At 39.9% G+C, this 25,395-nt stretch overlaps 1 protein-coding gene across 1 annotated transcript in view; it reads left to right on the forward strand.

Annotated features, from left to right (window-relative positions):
* The window catches only part of LOC124711413 (UDP-glucosyltransferase 2-like), a 113,981-nt gene that overhangs the window by 55,007 nt on the left and 33,579 nt on the right, over positions 1-25,395 (forward strand). Inside the window, exon 6 of the mRNA XM_047241511.1 lies at positions 9,393-9,852. Coding sequence (XP_047097467.1) covers positions 9,393-9,852 — 460 coding nt within the window. The remainder of the gene's footprint in view (positions 1-9,392; positions 9,853-25,395) is intronic.

A 25,395-nucleotide genomic window follows, 5' to 3' on the forward strand; every position in this document is an offset into this window, starting at 1 on the left:
AGACCACACTACAAATGAAGTTGCCTGATTTGTTAGTATATCAGCACAGAGTGCCCAATCTGACTACAAGGAATGTTGTACCCCACAAAGCCATGTAACGTGGTAGAACAGTAGTCATGAAAAGATACTGATATAATAGACAAGTGTCGTGTTTTGTAAATGCATGCTTTACATCTACAGCCATACTTTGCAGACTGCTGTGAAATGTGTGGTAGAGGGTATGTCCCATTGCACCAGTTATTAGGATTTTAGCTGCAGTGCAAATGAATCAGGTCCTGCGACTCTGCCATGACATTAGTAAAACAGCTACATTGTGAGCCAAAATGCCCATTAGATGTACTGTCGGCACTGCAGCTAAAGTGGTGACCCTGACATTTTTTAAACACACACTAGAGAAAGAGAGATAGAAAAATAGAGTAGTTAACATACAAAAGATAACAAAAACAAGGGATAAATGATCTGTGGGTCGCTACATCGGCCCCCTCAAAGGTCAGTCTCAGCATATTCCCATATACTAACTCGGCCAAGGAACCAACCAGGTTGAGTCTGTATATGTTTCAGAGTCTGAGTAGGATGATTGGTGAAGCCTCAGGAAATGCAGCCAATGTCTGAGGGGACAAATGATATGTCACTTGTATGGAGTAATGTTCTCAAACTGGGCCTGTACAGAACTAACATGAGTCCCCTCCTTTCCACAGATCCTGGATATACTCTTACATCGGGCAGTTGATAATCAGCATTGCCCAACATATGGCGCATCAAGGCTACTTTTAGGGTAAGATGCCATCATTCCACCATTACATTGCTGGCTGGGTGGTAGCTGGTTGTCCGAAGATGGTTCATGCCACAAAGTACTGACAGTTTTGCAAACAATTCAGACTTGAACTGTGATATCCAATGCAACACAAAGGCATGCATCAAGGTTTTCGCTGAGATATTATCTACACTAGACTCTCGCTAATCTGGCCCTCAGTAGTCCGGCATCTCAGTAATCCGGCACACATCAAAAAACATGTGCACAATGAATTATTGTGCACAATAATGCTTAGTTCAGCAATGCTTTATATACTGTATTTGAAATGTAGCTTTCTTTACAGTTCAGAATCATGTCTTCTAAAAGGAAACACACTACGCTAGACCTCAAGCAGAAACTCAAAATTTTATATAAGTTAAATCGAGCTTCTTCACAAAAAATCGTTGCTGCTGAGTTCAGTGTTGGATGAGCAACCATTTATGACATCAAAAAGAAAGAAGATGTTATTCAATAGTACTCAACACAAATGGATAGTGAGTTGGGGAAACAGAAGATTATGCAAAAGAGTGAGAATGAAGAACTGGGCATGGCTGTTTATAGATGGTTCATACAACAACACAGTAAAGGAATTCCAGTCAGTAGCCCAATTATAAACAAAAGGCAACTACATTTAACAAACAACTTGGTGGTGGTAGTAACTTGTTTGCAGTGAGCAAAGGTTGGATGTCAAACTGTAAAAAACAACATGGCATTCAGCAGCTGACAGTCACCGGGGAAAGTCGCTCAGCAAATGATAAGGATGCTGATGAGTTTGTAAGTAAGATGTGGAAGATAATAGAGGAAGAAGATTTAACTGCTGATGCCTGTATAATCTGATGAAACAGGACTCTTTTACAAGATGCTTCCTTCAAAAACATTAGCTGCAAACAACGAGAAGGAAACTCATAGTTACAAGCAACAGGAACAGCACATAACATTAATGGCATGTTGTAATGCAAATGGGAGTCATAAACTACCACTTATAGTGATTGGAAAATCCCAACATCCTTGTTGTTTTCAACACACTGACATAAATATTCTACCAGTACAGTATTGTGCTCAGCAGTTCCATGAAACGTTTGTACCAGCAGTGAGAAAAGAACTAAAGAAGAAAAGTTTTCCACTGAAAGCTATTCTTATAACTGAAAATGCTCCCAGTCATCCTTCAGATGTTTCTCTAATGTCTGATGGTGCACAAGCACTCTTTCTCTCACCCAATGTGACAGCCCTAATTCAGCCCATGGACCAGGGAACTTTGGAATAACTAAACATCATTATCGACATTCACTTCTCATCTCCTTGCTGAATGAAGGTGAAAATGACTCTATTGAGACTATGCTGAAGGTGTGGAAAGGAATTAATGTACGTGATGTTGTTTTCCAAGCAGCTGATGGATGGGATAAAGTGGAGAGCATACCCATAATGAAGAGCTGGAGAAAATTGTTGCCATCCATTGATGCCGAGTTGGATCCAGTAGTGAGTGACAGCAATGAGTGAGTCAATTCAGAATTAGCAATTACTTTGTACATAGACATGTTCCACAACCTTCAAGGAGGAGAAGAAATTGATGATGAAGATGTTACTAATTGTAAAAGGCTGAAAATGAGGAAAACTGTGATACAGACCAAACTTTAGCAGATGAAGAAATAATCAAAAGCATTCAAGAATGTGATGAAGAAGACGACACAGGAGGAGAGAGCATGAAGATTTCTCATACTGCTGGTGCTGAAGCTGCCGAGGTCTTCCTGGAGTACATTATGCTACAACCAGATACATGCAGTACTGATGTAATGCTTGTAAAGCAGTTGTGTGATGAAGCATGCCACTGTCATGTAACATCATTGTGACAGTTAAAAATTAGGGACTTGTTCCATAGTGAGTGATATGACTGTATGATTATGTACAGTATACACTCAAGGACTAAGTTTTCTTTGAAAATTAATATATTTTTGGCTTTAATAAAGACTATCCTCTATGCTTAGAAGTTGTATCCTTCAGTTTAATAAAGCACAGTACACTATATCCCCTATATTTTCAGAATATATAAAAATCGAAATAAATGAATAAAATAATTTCAGACACTCAGTAATCTGGCACTTCCACTAATCCGGCACCCATCTATGCCAGGAACAGCTGGATTAGCAAGAGTCTAGTGTATTGGTACTGCTTCCAGACAAAGATGAATCTGTCAACGATGGTGAGCAGAAGCATTGGCCATTTGAGGTCAGCAGTGGTCCGATGATGTCAACGTGAACATGTGTGAATTTCTCTGTGACATCAGGGAAATTACCTATTGGCACATGTACATTTCTGCCTACCTTACTGCGTTGGCACTGAGGACAATACTTCATCCACTCTCTACAATACTCTTTTGTTCTCAGCCATACAAAGTGATCTAGAACTAGACAGAGTGTAGATAAGGATGTGGCTTGGCCGTGGACATATTGCAATACAGTTGCATGCTGGCGCCGGGAATGTCTACAGGTTGTAGTTTCAGTGAAGTCTGTGAATCTTGTAATAGGTCTTGCAGCTCTTGGTCTGATCTCTACGCTTCTTCAAGTGCCACATAGTCCAGTGTAGAGACACTGCTGACATGAGAGAGATGCCCACCACAATGTTGTTGATCCTGGAAGTGTGTTGAACATCTGTGGTGAATTGGGCAGTGTATAGCAGTTGACTGTGTTGCCTCGGTGAGCAGTTGCTGGAAGGCGTGAACCTTGATGTGAAGATGAAAGTACTTGACAGCCTCATACATTGCCAGCAGTTCACTGTCATATCGGCTCCATTTCTTTTGTGAGGTGGTCAGATTTTAGAGAAGAAAGCTATCAGCTGCCAGGCCTCATCAACCCGTTGTTGAAGCACGCCGCCTATCGCTGTCTGGCTCGCATATACAACAACAGCCAACAGTGCACTCGGCTTGGGATGTGCCAACAATGCCACATACACTATCACTTGTTTTGTTTTCTCAAATCATGCCATCCATCCAGGAAATTGTTGAATTACATTTTGCCTTCAGGCCCGCCAGCATTGCTGTCAGAAGCTCTTGAACTTCAGCTGCATGCGGCAGGTGCTGCTGATAAAAGTTCAGCATGCCTAGGTAGTGTCTTAATTCCTTGCTTGTGGCCCACTGGGGCAGCTGGCAGATAGTCTCTGTTTTGTCCAGCAATGGTAGTAAGCCTGAAGGAGTAATGTGGCGCCCTAGAAAGTAAACTTGTGACTGCCCAAAGATACACTTCAGCACATTCCACACTATTCCGTACTCACTTAGTCATTGATAAACCTCAACAAGATGCTGGTGATGTTCTTCTGGCGATGCTGAGAAGACCAAAACGTCATTGAGATAAGAGAAACAGAATGGCAGTCCTCACAGCACTAAATCAATGAACCTTTCCAACATTTTTGCTGCATTCCGGAGACCGAAAGTCATAAATTTGCTTTCAGTTAAGCCAAATAGCATAATAATGGCTGTCTTTGGTATATCTTCATTGGCCACTGGAATCTGTGTAGACCTTGGTGCAATCTAGTACACTATGCACGCAAGCACCACTCAATGTGAAGTTGAAGTCGCGTAGCAGAGGTATCAGGTACCTGTGAGGTATTGCGCAGGCATTCTATGCTCTGTAATCCCCACAAGGCCACCACACACCACCCATTTTGGAAATGAGGTGTAACAGTGAAGACCAGGGGCTGTCAGACAGATGCATGATGTCCTCTTTGATCATGTTATCAAACTTGCCATTGGCTGTCTTCAAACGGTCTGCCACCAGTCGTCATGGTCAGCAGGAGATCAGCGGCCCCTCAGTTGTCTTGATAGTGCACAGTGTTGTGCCTGATGTCCTTTAGTGTGTCCGTTGGCTTTGTTAACGCTGGAAATAGCATGGCATACTCATCATCAGTGGCAGTAATCAGACGGGCAGATTGGGTATATGTCTGGCACCGGAAACCCGCGGCCGTCAGCCCGGTGGTCTGATCTACAAGGTTGGTGTTGGTCATATCCGGCAAAAGGTTATGGTATGCCAAGAAATCCACTGCTATTATTGGCTTTGCCACATCTGCCACTATGAAATTCCAAAGGAATGTGTGGCAGAGGCCAAGATCTAGTTCTATTCTGTGCAAGCTGTACATTGCAATAGGCATGTTATTCATGAACGCCAGGCAGAACGATGTACATGGTTGGCACTGATGTAGCATCGTACATGGGTAAATACATAAGTTAGATCCAGTATCAGTCAAGCACTTACAGCCTGTGTGTTGATGACTGATGAATAGGCGCTGTGATGTTGGCTGGCAATTGGACAAAGCACCTACGTTCAGTTGCCACTGGCATTTGAGAATGTGCATGGTTTGGTGCAGCATTGTGCACGATCCTTGAAATGCTTGTCATACCAGCACATGTCCTTCTGTGCATCAGGTGATAATGCAGGTGAGTGGGACATGGCCCTGCTGTGGGGGCGTCTCGCGTATCTTGGCTGGCTGTGATCTCCACAGATTTGCATCTAGCAGGCAATTTAGCATGCAGTGTAGCTGTTTTACTAATGGTATGGCAAAGTCACAGGACCTAATTCATTTATACTCTGGTTAAAGTGGTGATCCCAACATGATGTGAACACACATTAGAGAAGGAGAGATAAAAAAGACATAGAATGATTAACATATAAAAGGTAACAGAAAAAAGGAATAAATGATCCACACTTTGCACAAATAAACCCAGCATCCCTGGCGGTGTGCACAGAACTACTGACGTATTATCCTCATGACACTTACAGGAGCAGTATATAGATGGTTGTGGTATATTCCTAGAGTTGTCATTTAAAGCTGGTTCATGAAACTTTGTAAGTAGGACATCAAGCTCAAAATTGACCATAAATCAAGAAAATTATTGGCTTATGAGCAATTTTGAGCTTGATGTTCTGCAATATGTGATAATGATGTAAAATCAATAAGTTGAAAATGGCATAAAAGGCTGAAACCTGGGTAGTAATGAAATAAATAATAATACAGTCAAATGGCCGTGTGTTCATTTATAAATTATTGTATGACTGTTGCTCAGTAACATCAAAAACTGTTTGTAAGTGGGCTTTCTTGGGACTGTTTACATCTGTCTTCAGGAGTCTTCCAGTTCAGTTTCTTCAGTACCTTTCTGGCACACTCCCACATAGATATTCAATATCGCCTGTTAGTACTATTCAGTAAGGGTCTCCCAATATTCTACGATGTGCCATGCAAATGTCTTGTGAGCAATCTCTTTTGTAGACTAATTGCATTTTTTTAGTATTATTCAACTGAACTGAAAATGCCATCTGATTTACCTATAGTTGAGACTATGTGGTCATTCTGTTTCATTTCCTTACAAAGTGTTACACCCATGTATTTGTACGAGTTGAGGCGCTGATGACCCCGCTGTTTAGCGCCCGTAAACCTCAAACACACACACACACACACACACTTGTACGAGTTGACTGATTCAGTCTGTGACTCATCGATACTATGATCATAGGATATTATATTTTTTGTTTTGTGAAGTGCAAAAGTCTCATTTCTGAACGTTTAATACGAGTTCTCAACCACTGCATCACTTTGAAATTTATCAAGATCCCGCTGAAATTTTATGTAGCTTCTTTCACACAGTACTTCATTACAGATAACTGCATCATCTGAAAAAAGTCCAGGGTTATTATTAATATTGTTTGTGAGGTTATTAATATGTAATATGAACAGCAAGGGTCCCAACGCACAGTTACTTCTACATATGTCAACGATTTTCCATCCAAAATAACTTTCTGCATCCTCCCTACCAAATAATCCTCAATGCATTCACAAATTTTGCTTGAGACCCCATACAATCATACTTTTGATAATCAGTGTAGATGTGATACTGTGTCAAATGCTTTTCATGGATTGAGAAACACTGCATCTACACTATGTGATAAAAAGATCCTGACACCTGGCTGAAAATAACTTACAAGTTCAGGATGCCCTCTATCGGTAATGCTGGAATTCCATATGGTATTGGCCCACCCTTAGCCTTGACAACAGCTTCCACTCTTGTAGGTATACATTCAATCCAGTGCTGGAAGATTTCTTGAGGAATGGTAGTCCATTCTTCATGGAGTGCTGCATTGAGGAGAGGTATCAATGTCATTCAGTGAGGCCTGGCACAAAGTAGGTTTTCCAAAACATCCCAAAGGTGTTGTATAGGATTCAGGTCAGGACTCTGTGCAGGCTAGTTCATTACAGGAATGTTATTGTTGTGTAACCACTCCCCCACAGGCCGTGCATTATGGACAAGTGCTTGATCATGTTGAAAGACGCAATCATCATCCCCGAATTGCTCTTCAACAGTGGAAGCAAGAAGGTGCTTGAAACATAAGTGTAGGCCTGTTCTGTGGTAGTACCACAAAAAACAACAAGGGGTGCAGACCCCCTCCATGAAAAACACAATGATGATGATGATGATGATGATGTTTGGTTTGAGAGGTGCTCAACTGCGTGGTTATTAGCATCCATACAAATTCCCAACCATTGCTCAGTCCAGTCTCACCACTGTCATGAATGATGATGAAATGATGAGGACAACACAAAAACCCAGTCATCTCAAGGTAGGTGAAAATCCCTGACCCCACCAGGAATCAAACCCAGGACTGCATGCTTAGGAAGCGAGAATGTGACCTCGAGACTACAAGCTGCAGATTGAAAAACATGACGACACCATAACCACCTCCAAATTTAGTGTTGGCACTACACATGCTGGCAGACGGAATTTACTGGGCATCTGCCATACCCACACCCTGCCATTGGATCGCCACATTGTGTACCATGATTCATCACTCTTCACAACATTTTTCCACTGTTCAGTCATCCAATGTCTACGCTCCTTACACCAAGCGAGGCATTGTTTGGCATTTACCTGTGTGAGGTGTGGCTTATGAGCAGCTATTGACCATTAAATCCAAGTTTTCTCCCATCCTGCCTAACTGTCATAGTACTTGCAGTGGATGCTTATGCAGTTTGGAATTCCTGTGAGATAACCTGGATAGATGTCTTCCTATTACACATTACGACCCTCTTCAGCTGTCAGCGGTCTCTGTCAGTCAACAAGTGGGGCCAGCCTGTACACTTTTGTGCTGTATGTGTCCCTTCATGTTTTGCCTTCACTATCACATTGGAAACAGTAGACCTGGTGATGTTTAGGAGTGTGGAAATCTCGCTTACAGACATATGAAACAAGTGACACCCAATCATCTGACCACGTTTGAAGTCCATGACTTCTGTGGAGCACCCCATTCTGCTCTCTCACTATGTCTAATGACTATTCATGTATCTGACATGGATTGCTTGGCAGTAGGTCACAGCACAATGCACCTAATATGAAAAATGTATGTTTTTGTGGGTGTCCAGATACTTTTGATCGGTTACACTGATTGCTGTCCTATTTTCAAGAAGGGTCACAAATAGATGCACACTCTAGGCTTATATCACTGATGCCAGCCTGTGCTAGAATTTTGGAACATCCTTATCTTTCTGGAGACCTGGAGAGTATAAATGACCTCTGCAGGTTTCACAAGGGTTCTGTGAACAAAGTTCTTGTGCACCTCAACCCTGTGCATTCACAACACCCACAAGTTATTACATATTGGTGTCCAAACTGATGTCATGTTTCTTGGGTTCTGGAAAGTGTTCAGTACAGTTATGCAGTTTGCCTGATGAACAGTATATGGCCATATTGAATAGCAGATGAGTTTTGGGATGGTACTGAGCAGTTCCTAGTAAACAGGACACAGCCTGTCGTTTTTAATGGGCACAAATGTTCAGACATAACAGTAGCTTTAATTGTGACCCAAGCTCTGTAGTTTACTATTAAAATTTTGATAGTGTAAAATCCTAGAAACATCAACCAAGACAATTCCTCTCCTACATATATCTCATGAAGGCAAAATTGAGCTCCTACAGTGGCATACCAACAGACATTCTTCCCATGACATTCGTTCACTAGAACAGTAAAGGAGGGAACTAATACTGGCTATCCCTATTTCAATTGCTCATGAGTACATACTCTAACCATCTGGCCTGAAACTTTCCTCTTTACTACTCCAATCAAGTGAGAAGTCACAGTGCCTAAAACATGGGACACATATTCAAAAGGAGCCGAATTTAGATTAAGTTTTCTATGGATCCCTTTAGACACATTAGGTGAATACTAGAGGGTTCCCAACCAAAGCCCACAGCTTAAGTTCCTTCCAATGATTTTGATGCTCAAGAAGCATAAGGAACTAATCTTCATTCTTTCCTGATTCCACTGCACCTCTTAATGCAAAATTAACTCTTCCTCTGGATAGTTTATGATGTGAAACACAAATATTTGTTTCTATGGTAAGTTTGGAACTAACAGTACGAAATATATGTAATTTTTTGGGTGCAGAACACTTCACCATGCCTTCCATGATTAAGTGCAAGCTTTCTTTATGGTGCCATTCATATCTTGATGAGAATACTTCGAGGCTTTTCATTGAGTGAGAATGAAAACTTTCATTTCAATGTCTGCCACATGTGTAAAATGAGTTTTATTTGCAGGAAGCTAAGCAGGTTTCATATGTTGCAGGTCTGGGCAGCAGTTTGATCTATTCGTGCTGGAGGCATCCATGTTCCAGGCATACTTTGGGCTCTACCATGTTGTGGGCTCTCCACCACTGGTGGGCTTTGTATCTCTGGGAATGCTGCCCAGCGGGTTTGCTGCCATGGGCAATCCTGACATCCCTTCCTTCTCACCTTCATTAGCTGCTGACTTCCCAGACCATATGAACTTCATCCAACGTCTGGCCAACACACTGGGAAATGTCATCTATGGGTATCTGTTTGAGGATCGTGTGCTGGCACCACAGGAGCAAATTCTCAGGAAGTACTTTGGTGACGCGCCACCTCCTGTTGCTGAGACAGAACGAAATTACAGTCTGATGCTGGTGAATAATCACTTTAGTGTCAACTACCCACGGCCGTACCTGCCCACCATCATAGAACTCACGGGCTTACACATCCAGAAGGAGCGCAAGCCCCTGCCAAAGGTAATCACCACACTCTTCTCTCCACTGTCCTCTCTAACATGTACCTTGTAGCACAGTCTCCATAATTTTGTTTACATTCAATGTCACAGTCAAAGTGCTTAGTGTGTTAATATATTGCATATGACTGTGTTTAATTACCTGAAATACAGCTGCACTGTGAACAGTTCTTTAGGCACTCTTCAAGGGCTCACAGGTTAATTGCAAATTAAACCGGAAAACATCCTAAGCAGGAAGTGCTATATTGGTTGCTTCCTGAGATGTAATACAAATGTGCGGCTACCTAATGAGATAACAGATAATGTAAAAAGATATATATGCACCATTTTAATCAAAATTTAATTAATTCAGCAATAAAATACAAACTGGCTTTTCAGAGCATATGAACAAAAGAAGCAGATCTGTCATCAAGGCAAAGGGTGGTTTGAACATCAGAGTACTTTACTAGGCGTGGTCCTGATGGATGTGAGATGATGTCAGCTTCCTCTGACCTTTTAACTGACTCCAGCCAGTTACAGGGAGATCTACAGCTTAACACGGATTCCAGACTACACATTAACACTGACAGAGGTGAGAGTGTTGATATGGGACAGATAAAAATCCTAGGACTGACTGGAGGTTGACCCCAAGACATTCAGATCTGTAGTCTGGCATGCTTATTCTATTTGTCTGCTTTCTATCGATTTGTTTCTTCATCATTATGTTGTCAGTGGTTCTCTGTGGATGTCACATGACATCTCTCAAATTCTATTGATGAGCTCTTCACTCAGGTTTTTGTCATGTAGGTTGCCCATTTCCCTGCCCAACCATACTGAGCTACCATGCTTGCACCAATGAGCAACTTTACACATTTTAAAAAAACTTCTGTGTTGCTCCAGGTTGTACTGGTGTATAAGCACAGAGTTTTCTATGTGATTAAGGGTATGGCTAATATCAGCAGGTGATTCAACATTTCCTGCAAAGATGTAGCTGTGAATCATGTTAATTGTGCCCAAGACCTGATGTTCTGTAGAATATACCCTGATTAACATTCCATCTCTACTTCATTTTTAACGCTGGTAGCTTCTGTAACATTTTCTAGTATCTCATCTATGTCCAACATCTGAAATGTATGTTATTACTGACTGAAACAAAGTCTTGATAGTGGACATCACCAGATTCTTCGTAGACTGCCTGTGAGCCTGCCTTCATCATCAGAACCATTAACATTGACACCTGCCCCTCTTCATGTTGATGACAAAAAATTGTCAAGTCTCTCATATATGCTACGAAAATATTTCCCCAGAAATTTCAAGAGTCTTGTAAACTCACCTCATAAGTTTTAGTCTTATGGATACAGTTTTCAATAACTTGAGATTATACAGAATTCCACACAGCTGAAATAAAATTTGCTACATCTGAGATTCAGTGGATTCATAGATTCTGGCAATTAATGTTTTGTTTTGCATGTACCACTGAAAAGGGAATTTGCAATAAGACTCTTTGGTCACTTTTATAATCCTGTAATCCATGGACTGCAGTTCATTGGTTGTATTTGAAGCAGGGAAAACAATTTCTATTGTATCTTGACTGTCACCTATGGCCCAGCCACCAGCCACACAATGTTGTTCCACAGTATGTCATCTTTCCAGTACACCATAAATGCTACTGCAGGAGATCACACTGCCAGCAGCCATGATGATACCAGATGGTGCCATGTTCACCATATGTGGCACAGCTATTTTCAGCACTATCTCACCTCCACAATTCACATGACACTGCCATGTTTCCCCAGTATTCTTTCACTAGACAGATTTATAGGACACCATTTCATTGCTCTCCATGCAGTTGACATTGGGACTTCACTGTTCATGGTTCTCTGGGCTTAATGCGGACTGCACAAGTGGTCCCTCAATCAGAGCTTCATTTGCTGGGTACAAAGCAAGTTGGTGACAAGGTTACAACTTTTCAGCAGCATTCTAGTCTCATCAATAGGCAATGAGAATTTTTGGTTCTGGGATTCTGTCCCCACTCAGTTTGTGCTCAATCAGTGTAGCCTCTCTCCCTCCACATGCTTTGTATGTGTGCTCTCTGTGTGGTGTCTTCAGTTTATTCCTGTCCCAAAATCAAACAGTTGTTGTTGTTGTTTCCAGGGGCTTACTTGACACTGTGTGTTAGACTTTCTTATGCTCTATGGAAATTGAGTAGTAGATGTTATCACTAACTGGTTATTTGTTGCCATAGTCATAGCATATCCTTTGCTTTCAAATTCTTTATTACTGCATTTTTCTGTATGGCACAGTGATTTGTGTGAATTACAAGTTAGTTATTTCTTGCCATCAGATCAGTGTACCACAGCTTGGCCACTGTAGATAGGTCCCCCTTGGCTAAACTTTCCTTTCTGCCTGTCAGCAATGCTCAGTCAACATCCTCGGTGCCCTCCTTCCTCTCTTAAGCTCTCTTCTTCTGAGTAGCTCTCTTCTTCTGAGTGTGAGTCACACTAGCCCATGCTCTCACTTTCTTCTTGGACTGGTGACTTCAAAGTACACATCATGCTTCTGCAGGACATCACCCTGTGTTATCTTGGCCTTGTCACTACCCCAGATATATCTGGTTGTGGTTGTCTTCTGCAAACTCCAGGGCCTTCCACTCCAGCTGGACTTCCTTGAAAATTATGTTCTCTGGTGTTGGAAGTTTTGCTGCAAGTATGACTGCACCAGGTCATGCTGCCTTGGGTGGCCCAGTTGTCCTTTCTCAATAGACGACCAGCATTTCCAGATCCAAACTTCCACCACTGCTGGCATGATTCCTTGATCTGTCATCTCACTCTGGGATGCCTTTTTTCTTCAGGAGGTGCTTCTCCCCATGATATCTGTGACATTCTCTCTTGGAGAAGATGGGATGTGATATCCTCAGCTGTTGGCTATGTCACAGCCATCAACTACACAGGAAGATGGCTCTACCATCTCCTGCATAGAAAAGAAAGATGCTGTACCTCATCTGCCACTTACATCCTGGCCAACAACCAGACAGTGCTATACTGCAGGTTTCCACCTTTCCAGTATGCCAGCAATGCAATCATGGGAGGCCACACCACCACCAGCCACAACGGTACCAGTTGGTGCTAATTTCGACATATGCTGTGCTGATATCATAGGTACTATCTCACTTCTACAGGTCACATGCGATCACAAAGCTTTTGCAATAGTTTTTCATGAAACGGCTTTATGATATACCACCTGGCCTCTCCTCAGATAGTCAAGGTTGGGATTTCAGAGTTCACAGTTTTCTGGGGTTCATGCCAACCATGTAAGCAGCCCTTCAGTTGGAGTCTCATTTGCTGGGCACAAGATACGCTCTGGGCTTTACACTGGCCACATCCATGGCCCACCATTCAGAGCCTACAGCCTCACATACAATGTTCATATTGCTGAGTCATCTGAAGTCCAACAGCCAAGGACAGCATCCATGTAGGAACATTTCCTGGCTGTTGCAGTGATAGCCGATTAGGACAAACCAGGACACTTAACTCAGTAATGTCGTTAGTATAAGTGATATGCTGCACTGTGTCAACCCAAACCCGTACGAGAGAAAGTTGAGAAAAAAAAATAAATATAGATGCAATAAATTGCTAATAATTCGTGGAGAGATGCAATAGATATCAATCTGACCTCTCACGTGTTTAAAGGTTATTTGAAATACTGCATGAGCAATTCTGAAAACAATCAGCACTCAGGTACCTGATTGAATTGGTAAATAAGCTTTCCAGCACTATAACATTACAGAGAATAGGGAAAACTAGTAGAAGCCAAACTTGGGGAAGATCAGTTTGGATTCCATAGTTGGAATACACGAGGCAATGCTGGCCCTATGACTTATCTTAGAAGATAGATTAAGGAAAGGCAAACCTACGTTTCTAGCATTTGTAGACACAGAGAAAGCATTTTACATTGTTGACTGGGATACTCTCTTTCAAATTCTGAAGGTGGCACTGGTCAAATATAGGGAGCGAAAGGCTGTTTACAATTTGTACAGAGACCAGATGGCAGTTATAAGAGTAGAGGTGCACGAAAGGGAGGCAGTGGTTGAGATGGGAGTGAGACAGGGTTGTAGTCTATCCCTGGTGTAATTCAATCTGTATATTGAGCAAGCAGTAAAGGAAACAAAAGAAAAATTTGGGGTAGGAATTAAAATCCATGGAGAAGAAATAAAAACTTTGAGGTTTGCCGATGACATTGTAATTCTGTCAGAGATAGCAAAGGACCTGGAAGAGCAGTTGAATGGAATGGACAGTGTCTTGAAATGAGGATATAAGATGAACATCAACAAAAGCAAAATGAGGATAATGGCATGTGGTCAAATGAAGTCAGGTGATGCTGAGGGAATTAGATTAGGAAATGAATCACTTAAAGTAGTGGATGGGTTTTGCTATTTGGGGAGCAAGGAAACTGATGATGGTTGAAATAGAGAGACAAATAGTTTAGAAGAGAATAGAAGATTTCGAAATGTGGTGCTACAAAAGACTGCTGAAGATTAGATGGGTAGATCACATAACTAATGAGGAGGTACTGAATAGAATTGGGGAGAAGAGGAAACTGTGGCACAACCTGACTAAAAGAAGGGACAGGTTCTGAGGCACCAAAGAATCACCAATTTAGTATTGGAGGGAAGTGTGGAGGATAAAAATTGTAGAGGTAGACCAAGAGATGAATATGCTAAGCAGATTCAGAAGGATGTAGGGTGCAGTAGTTATTTGGAGATGAAGAAGCTTGCACAAGATATAGTACCATGGAGAGCTGCATCAAACCAGTCTCTAGACTGAATACCACAATAACAATATTATAATGACCCCATGGATCTTTTTGCATTAAGCTCATAAATAACTATAGAGATCATCAACTCACCACAAATGAGTATACTGTACAAATTACTATAACTGAAAATTATACTTGATAGTTGTACTCTACCATGTAATATTGGCATCTCTTAACTCGTTACTCAGATAATGATATGTTGAAATTGGCATTAAATTATTTCAGTTAACTAATCTCAATTCTTAATTACAACAATTATGCATTCCAAAATGTATAAGAAATTTCTGCATTTAATTATTTTTATAAACCAGTTGTCACCTCAGGCCAAAGACATTTTTCTTACTATGGAAATCATGGAGGTAGCTTTGAAGTCAGAGTGGGTGGGGCCTGCCTCCATTTTATGTAGCAGACTACTGTTTAGAGTACTTCTTGTTCATTATTTCTGTCATGTGCACACAAAAACTGTTTTAAATCCTAAAAATAGAGTGCTTACATGAATAACATAGTGTCAGGAAAGCAATTTCGATCATTTTCCTGTTCTTGAATGCATATTTGCTCTAGTAATTCGAAACAGAGTGACATCATCAGGTAGTGTCACCAGATTGAACTATGGGGGTATGAATGCAGTGAACCCACCTCCTTGGGTGAACCTAAGGTTTTGGGCTAGTTAAGATGTTGACTTGAGCTTATTATAAGTCAGATCACAAAACTTTGAACCACTATTTTTTTTTTTACTTCCCTTCCCAAAGTTCAAAATTGGATTATTCTCTTTCATTTTATTTAGAATAGTGGGTAAAACTTGGGACATAAATCCACCTCCCTTCTTTTTTTACCTCAATGATGGAAACAAACAACAGTTATTTACAGCCTCTGATTGGCAGTAGCTCTGCTAATAAAGCTTAAATATAGTCTTTTGATCTAAATCAGAATTCTTTCATAAGCAAACCTTTGCATTTTGGTTTATAATTGTCATCTAAAACATTTTTTAACTGTAACTTGAATGTTACCTCTCAAGAAATTACTTAAATAGTAAACTTTCTATTGTTAAACTTTGATAAAATAATTCTGTGCTTTCTTTTTAAAGACTTGCCATTCATTTATTTTTATTATGTTGTTGACTTGAGCATCTTGCTCTACTTGTTATAAGTCAGATCACTAACTTTTGAAATTTTTTTTTACTTCCTTCTCGAAGTTCAAACTTGGATTATTCTCTTTCACTTTATCTAGAATAGTAGGTAAAATGATAATTTGAGGATTTGGTTTTAATTTTAATGAATCAGAGTTTATTTTAGCTCATGAATCAGATCTTTACATAAGCAAACGTTGATGTGAGCGAGTGACCACAAATCTAAATCCCACATTGAATGAGGGGAGCGGGGTGGGGGGGTAGGGGGTTGGGGGGGGGGGGGGGGGCAACACCTGCACACTCCCACCACTTTCAAGCTTAACTTAAACTCATATTTTCAAAAACTCAAACAACGTCAGGTGTTGGCTTCTCATTTACCAATTACAAATCTAATTGAATGTGACTTGTCATGCATTACTAGAATAATTGCAGCAGTTGGATTGTCTGTCTTCAAATGGTTCAGCTAGGGCAAGGAAACCTCTATATCTGCATCATTAACAATGAATATGTACACTGGTAATCACAATTCACTTTCAGCCCGTTTGTTCCTGTACTTGATCCTCCAATCAAGAAAAACTTGAGAACAATGCTTAATTACTAAACACTCCACAATATACAATGTACACAAACAGCTAACACCCAACTACTTTAGAGTGTGCTTATTCCAAAATCTCCAAACCATTTGCAACACCCAAATACTTTGGTGTTTCCATAAACTATCACAAGTACCAAAACTGGACCTCATCAGAAATCAGAAATCTAGACAATGTAGAGTGCTACCATCAATATATAATTTTTTTGGCTGTCATTTCGTTGTATAGTGGCCAGCTCACCCAGGATGATCTCTGGCTCATATTGCTGCTGTCAGCGACCACCGCATAGATGGTCTTTGCCACTTCTGGGTGAACAGTTGTACAAACAGTTACAATACTGGTTTTTCTAGAACATATACCCACGCACTGACTCGAGTTACAAGAAATAAAGCATTTTACACCCTTTGTCTGCTTCATAACATTTTGCTGCTTTCATAATAGATTGAAATGACCACATTATTTACATAATGACATAAAACTGTTCAAAATTAATTTTGACATGATACAATGCCTCATACCTTCAAAAGAACTGTTACTGTCTCTTGTGTCATACTTATATCAGATCAGAACAATCTTCTAGTTGTGTTATTCTGAAGTTGTTTTACATTGGACATTGGACTTGTTTGTTGTGTTGTATTTATAAAGTTCCACTGTTATTTGGCTAACTGGGCACATCCATTCACTAGTAGCCTGCAACACCTGCTAGGAGTCTTAAAAAGTTCAGTGTTTTGCAGTGAAACATATTTCAGGTAAGAATTGCAGATGAATACAAGAGGCACAATCTTGTAGTTTTCTTTGATCATTTGTGATCAAATGCATTCAGTCATGACACAAATGGTGTTCTTGTCATCCAGGCTCATCTTTGAGCTTTTGGTACTCTGGTCATCATCACCCTCTTGTTGCTCAAAGCTGATTCATTGATTTTTGAAGTAAGTTACTAATTTGGGCAGCTGGTCACATTTTCACAGCACCTGCAACACTGAGATAGTGACACACTGCGGTGAGAGATAGCAATGGTTGACGTTAAATAACTAGTTTCATTAATAATACTCATTTTTTGCTGCTCTTCTTTGTTGTGAGTTGATGACTCGATATCAGTTTCCTTTCTTTCGTTTAACTTTTTATGATCACCTAGAGGGTGATTGGGTTGCTTCAATGAAATAATGTAAACACTAGTGGACTTTTTGGTAAATAACATGTATATTTTCAGTCATTTTGCTTTGCAATACAGATCAATTAAACACACAACAAACTCGTACAACCAACTCACTGAACAAAAAAACAAAAATTTACCTCTGACAACATAAAGCAAGGAAATTACTATCACCTATCAGTCTGTTTATGCAAAATTCTCTGTGGAACATATGTTTAATAAATAAAATATAAATTATCTTCTCTGAGAAGTCCATAATCATTATTGTAATTACATTAAGTGTTTATAAAAGCTATCATTTAAACATTTTTACATAGCTATGTATTAGTGGATTTTTGGTTTTTATGTTTTCAATATGGTATCAGTCATTTCATATGACTCAAGATCCATTAATACATTAATCTCATCAGGACCATTTTTATTACAGTACTCATCTTGCTATTTTGCATGCTATTGAATCAAACAATGACAAGCAACTTCAGTTTCTCTCTCATATCAACTGTCCTTGTTGAGCTACCCATTATGGAAAGATTCAGTTTGTATAATGTAAGACTTGTCTGATATGAGTTAGAGAAATGATCTAACTATAACTGCATTAAATAGATCAGATTCAGTTTGTATAGTGTAAGACTTGTCTGATATGAGTTAGAGAAATGATCTAACTATATCTGCATTAAATACATCATACTTTTAATTCTGTGTTATCAAGCCTAGACACCATTTGCCCCAAGCAGTAACACCTCTTCATTCACAAATTTGGCCTCAGCACAGATTTTTCGATAAACACCCATCAAAGCAACCCACACACATAATGAAATTTTCATCTATCTGACATTTTATAGAGCCTTACTGGCCCTCTTAGAGGAAATGACACAGCCCTAGTTAGGAGTAATTGAATTACAACATTTTCCAACCCTATATATCTGCCAGCTTTCAATGTACCATTCATCACAGTCCAGTGAATTTGCATCTACAGAAAAATAGTTGCATCCCATCACGAAAACTTTTTTCTCAGTTTTTGAGGTAGGCCTATCTGTGCAACTACAACTTTCTGAATGTTCTGCTGATGTTACATTTTTTGACAACATAGCACAAGTCTTCTCTTTTGTCTATGGTAGTACATGCATTTGACCAATGGCCTTTTTTCTTACCCTTGAAACAAACCAAACCTTTCTTACACTACCACATGAAAAGCATCTTCTGTCTCCGTTTCTTTTATAATGTATCAGCTTCAGACTAGGATTGTTTGTGTCTCGATTGCTGTTTGTTAATCTTCATTATCGACATAATTGTCATAGCAACACTTTTGTCATCACAGTCTCTTATTTCTCAGTTCCTAATTTAAACAACATTTTTGTAACTTATTCCATGTCTTCCCTTCAGCAGGTAAATCATGCAACATAATATAGATGGTTGAACTCTTTGGGTAAAGTTTGCAAAAATTGTGCACAGATGTCACCATTGTCAATCAGCTAGTCTAACAATGAAAGTTGAGTTTATATTTGTCAAATGTGGCTAAATGGCCTTATATATCACCACATGCTTGCCACACAATATTATGAAATTTGTTTGAGGCACATCAATGTTTTCAACTGACTGAACATCATAAATTTTATGTAGCACACAAACCTCTTTAGCAGTCTTGCATTCTCCGACAAAAACGGAAAGACTTGGTGTCAAGTGGTGGTATTAGACATTCCTTGCTTTTGCATTAGCATTGGTCCATTTAGCAAGATCGTATTTGTAATTTGGCCCTTCTTCTTCTGGCTTAAGTCCTCCAATTTTCTTCACCAGTGAGTTTTTCAATTTGCTGTCTTTCTTTGGCCACTGTCTTATCTTTAACACTGCTACAACATCAAGTTATCATGGAAATCAGCTACAACTGTTGCATTTTGTGAATATTTAATCAACCAAACATATCTGCTACCATGTTGACAAAACACCAAATGCTGTTTTGAAATGAAACATTTATTTGGAAAACCACAAAAGTATCACAATACCACAATGCCATCAGTAAATAACTAAAACACCCTTTGCATTAGAGACAGCCATTACAAACAACCAAAGGACAAAACTATTATGCCCTGTGAGAGACAACTTCCAAAGATTATTAATATTCATATATATAATAACAGTGAAAACACTAATACATTCACAAAAACCATCTCTATAAGACTTGTAGGATTTAACATTAGAAAGCAGTTGCCTGAGTGCATACATGTATTGAGCAACTGCCAGAGCATATTGTCTTATGTGTAACGTAAAGCAGTTGAAGAGTGAGTTGAGGAAATTGGTATTGGGCAACTCTGTCTGTTGGCCTGAAGAGTACTTCTACAGTAACACTTGGAATGAATGTACTTCGTTATTACATGATTCATGTTAGCATTGTCATAATATTTCATAACTCTAAGTCATTTCACTTAATTGTAGTTAAATAAAATGTACATCACTGACTCCTTTCCACATCTTAGATACTCCCATCCATATAATCTATAGCAATGTGATTTGTGTAACGTAATGTAAAATTATAATTAATAAATTGCAACTTAATTCAATCAGCCAATATATATATTTGAAATTAATAATGATTGGATATATTAAATCAAATGATCATGTAGTTTCTTTCATGGGTGAAGAATAGAGTAACATCATATTCACTGGCAGAGCACCAGCAAAGTTTAAAGTTTCCTATAATATACTTATTCAGGGATACTGCCCAAGTGTGTGATATCCATAACAGATTGGAGTAACTTCATCAACAAAAAGATTTCTAGTCAATATACCAACCACTTACCGTATTTACTCGAATATAAGCCGCACTCGAATCTAAGCCGCACCTGAAAAATGTGACTCGAAATAAAGGGAAAAAAAAATTCCCGAATCTAAGCCGCATCTAAAATTTGAGACTCGAAATTCAAGGGGAGTGAAAAGTTTTAGGCCGCACCTCCAAATCGAATCAAAGTTGGTCCACTGTAATATGAGACACAATTTAGGTTGAATGAATGACGATACAGCTGTAGTAGTTTGGTTCGAGTTGTAAGCTTAGCAGTTAAGTTTTACCAGGTAGCCATTGCTATGCGTCAGGCGCTCCGTCCATATTTATACGGGTACCCTTCCTTTTTCACGTGCTTTGTCTGGTTTGAATCTATTGCTTATTTTGCTTCGATCTGATAAGTGCCGTTTTCTTTGTTATAGGTGTTTACGTCACTCTAAGCTGATAATGCATTACTGCACTGTGTCATGCATTGTTAGTCGCATTCTGATAATGCGTGTTTACGGTCTGTCGCCGCTCAAGGCATGGCTTGCTTTTGTGCGCGCTACTGCCGCTAACAATAAAAAAAAGAGAGAGGAATCGTCTCATTAGCGAAACAATGGCACGAGACTGCGATTTGTTGTTACTTACACTGCTGCTTTCTTTGATAATGATCAACAAGAACCAAATAATAGACTGCGTATCATAGAACATGTTCTGAACGAGAGTTAGGCGAAAATTTTTCTCCATTTGAAAACCTTTGCGGCCGCTTCTTTAGTACATCAAATTCTGCATAGAAATTAGAGTCATCTTAGATTTGAAAATCTAGTCAGCTGCCGTGCTTCACTTCTGACTGTATCACTTAATACGAATATAAACATGACACGATACGTATATTCTTCCGCGTTTGCTGTTGTCTCACTCTAGTTTCGTAGTTTAAATAGGCAGGCAGGATTTAAATGAGATAGCAGCAAACACGAAAGAAAACATGGCAAAATGTTTATATTCGTATTATTCTTATGGTGAAGAGAATACTGCATGTGATTCACAATTCATACAAGTTCCTATTAGCAACCATCTCTTGTCACAGGTAGGAAAAATTTCAGAACGTAGAGTTGGCCATATTGACAAACATCCCAAACAGTCTTGCCAGTCGGATTTTCATAGTACATTGAAATTCTACTACATTCGAAGATGAACAATACGGAGTTCTATTTACTTCGTTGGATAATGTGTGAAAATGCAGTTGTCGAAACTCGGGGCGGAGAAAAAAAAGCTCGTCTTCCACCTTTTTTTTTTAATTTATTTACTGATGCAGAGGTTTTGGCGCCAGTATTTATCTATGTGCCTACAAACCATGCCTGTGTAGCGCTACATATATTCGACGGCAGTTCGTTGTGGTGGCACCTACCAACATTTTTCAGAACTTCCGCTTGCTTTGCACTCGATTCTAAGCTGCAGGCGGCTTTTTGGATTACAAAAACTGGAAAAAAAGTGCGGCTTAGATTCGAGTAAATACGGTAATGTAACTGTCTCCCCCCCATCCCCATGAACCATGGAGCTTGCCGTTGGTGGGGAGGCTTGCGTGCCTCAGCGACACAGGTAGCTGTACCGTAGGTGCAACCACAATGGAGGGGTATCTGTTGAGAGGCCAGACGAATGCGTGGTTCCTGAAGAGGGGCAGCAGCCTTTTCAGTAGTTGCAGGGGCAACAGTCTGGATGATTGACTGATCTGGCCTTGTACACTAACTAAAACGGCCATGCTGTGCTGGTACTGTGAACGGTTGAAAGCAAGGGGAAACTACAGCCGTAATTTTTACCGAGGGCATGCAGCTTTACTGTATGGTTAATGATGATGGCGTCCTCTTGGGTAAAATATTTCGGTGGTAAAATAGTCCCCCATTCGGATCTCCGGGCGGGGACTACTCAAGAGGATGACGTTATCAGGAGAAAGAAAACTGGCATTCTACAGATCGGAGCGTGGAATGTCAGATCTCTTAATCGGGCAGGTAGGTTAGAAAATTTAAAAAGGGAAATGGATAGGTTAAAGTTAGATATAGTGGGAATTAGTGAAGTTCAGTGGCAGGAGGAACAAGACTTTTGGTCAAGTGAATACAGGGTTATAAATACAAAGACAAATAGGGGTAATGCAGGAGTAGGTTCAATAATGAATAAAAAAATAGGAATGAGGGTAAGCTACTACAAACAGCATAGTGAACGCATTATTGTGGCCAAGATAGACACGAAGCCCACGCCTACTACAGAAGTACAAGTTTATATACCAACTAGCTCTGCAGATGACGAAGAAATTGAAGAAATGTATGATGAAATAAAAGAAATTATTCAGATAGTGAAGGGAGACAAAAATTTAATAGTCATGGGTGACTGGAATTCGGTAGTAGGAAAAGGGAGAGAAGGAAACGTAGTAGGTGGATATGGATTGGGGGTAAGAAATGAAAGAGGAAGCCGCTTGGAAGAATTTTGCACAGAGCACAACTTAATCATTGCTAACACTTGGTTCAAGAATCATAAAAGAAGGTTGTATACATGGAAGAATCCTGGAGATACTAAAAGGTATCAGATAGATTATATAATGGTAAGACAGAGATTTAGGAACCAGGTTTTAAATTGTAAGACATTTCCAGGGGCAGATGTGGACTCTGACCACAATATATTGGTTATGAACTGTAGATTGAAACTGAAGAAACTGCAAAAAGGCAGGAATTTAAGGAGATGGGACCTGGATAAACTGAAAGAACCAGAGTTTGTAGAGAGTTTCAGGGAGAGCGTAAGGGAACAAATGGCAGGAATGGGGGAAAGAAATACAGTAGAAGAAGAATGGGTAGCTTTGAGGGATGAAGTAGTGAAGGCAGCCGAGGATCAAGTAGGTAAAAAGACGAGGGCTAGTAGAAATCCTTGGGTAACAGAAGAAATATTGAATTTAATTGATGAAAGGAGAAAATATAAAAATGCAGTAAATGAAGCAGGCAAAAAGGAATACAAACGTCTCAAAAATGAGATCAACAGGAAATGCAAAATGGCTAAGCAGGGATGGCTAGAGGATAAATGTAAGGACGTAGAGACTTATCTCACTAGGGGTGAGGTAGATACTGCCTACAGGAAAATTAAAGAGACCTTTGGAGAAAAGAGAACCACTTGTATGAATATCAAGAGCTCAGATGGAAACCCAGTTCTAAGCAAAGAGGGGAAGGCAGAAAGGTGGAAGGAGTATATAGAGGGTCTATACAAGGGCGATGTACTTATGGAAATGGAAGAGGATGTAGATGAAGATGAAATGGGAGATATGATACTGCGTGAAGAGTTTGACAGAGCACTGATAGACCTAAGTCGAAACAAAGGCCCTGGGAGTAGGCAACATTCCATTAGAACTACTGACGGCCTTGGGAGAGCCAGTCCTGACAAAATTCTGCCATCTAGTGAGCAAGATGTATGAGACAGGCGAAATACCCTCAGACTTCAAGAAGAATATAATAATTCCAATCCCAAAGAAAGCAGGTGTTGACAGATGTGAAAATTACCGAACTATCAGTTTAATAAGTCACGGTTGCAAAATACTAACACGAATTCTTTACAGACGAAAGGAAAAACTAGTAGAAGCCGACCTCGGGGAAGATCAGTTTGGATTCCGTAGATATATTGGAACACGTGAGGCAATATGACCCTACAGCTTATCTTAGAAGCTCGATTAAGGAAAGGCAAACCTACGTTTCTTGCATTTGTAGACTTAGAGAAAGCTTTTGACAATGTTGACTGGAATACTCTCTTTCAAATTCTGAAGGTGGAAGGGGTAAAATTTAGGGAGCGAAAGGCTATTTACAATTTGTGTAGAAACTAGATGGCAGTTATAAGAGTTGAGGGGCATGAAAGGGAAGCAGTGGTTGGGAAGGGAGTGAGACAGGGTTGTAGCCTCTCCCTGATGTTATACAAGCAAAACAAGGATAATGGAATGTAGTCGAATTAAGTCAGGTGATGCTGAGGGAATTAGATTAGGAAATGAGACACTTAAAGTAGTAAAGGAGTTTTGCTATTTGGGGAGCAAAATAACTGATGATGGTCGAAGTAGAGAGGACATAAAATGTAGACTGGCAATGGGAAGGAAAGCATTTCTGAAGAAGAGAAATTTGTTAACATCGAGTATAGATTTAAGTGTCAGGAAGTCTTTTCTGAAAGTATTTGTATGGAGTGTAGCCATGTATGGAAGTGAAACATGGGCGATAAATAGTTTAGACAAGAAGAGAATAGAAGCTTTTGAAATGTGGTGCTACAGAAGAATGCTGAAGATTAGATGGGTAGATCACATAACTAATGAGGAGGTGTTGAATACGATTGGTGAGAAGATAAGTTTGTGGCACAACTTGACTAGAAAAAGGGATCAGTTGGTAGTACATGTTCTGAGGCATCAAGGGATCACCAATTTAGTATTGGAGGGCAGCGTGGAGGGTAAAAATCATAGAGGGAGACCAAGAGATGAATACACCAAGCAGATTCAGAAGGATGTAGGTTGCAGTAGGTACTGGGAGATGAAGAAGCTTGCACAGGGAGCATGGAGAGCTGCATCAATGATAGTTTCAAGTCTAATACAAATGCAAGAAGGCACTGAAAGGGCGTACTCTTCAAGCTTGAGAAAAGTGATGATGAGTGCCTTGCAGCTTTTTGAGTAATCATAAGTTACAATACTATTTATACACCAGAATATTCATTGTCATGACTAAGCACCATTTTTTATGCTGGCTTATAAGCATGAGGGATCCAGCTGGGTGATTGGTAAGATGGACACCGAAGCTTGAAGAATACGACACAACAGTAATATATGAAAACAGACACAAGTACAATGATGTTGGCTGTCTTTAGTGGAATCTATTTGAAGAACATTATAGCACTGATTATATCCCAGTCACTGCAGCACTAAGAATGCTGCAGTTAAACAAATACAATGCCTGCCACTACTGAAGACAATAGGGACTCTAGAGAAGGAAGAAGGTGCCAAAGGAGAATTCAGGTTAATACTGGAACATTGTATAAAAGGAATTATGACTCAATGGGGTGGAAATTGTCACTCAGAATCACAGCTAATTTGCATCCATCCATACTGAACTATTTTTATGACA

The sequence above is a fragment of the Schistocerca piceifrons genome, chromosome 1, assembly GCF_021461385.2.
Source record: "Schistocerca piceifrons isolate TAMUIC-IGC-003096 chromosome 1, iqSchPice1.1, whole genome shotgun sequence".
NCBI lineage: Eukaryota > Metazoa > Arthropoda > Insecta > Orthoptera > Acrididae > Schistocerca > Schistocerca piceifrons.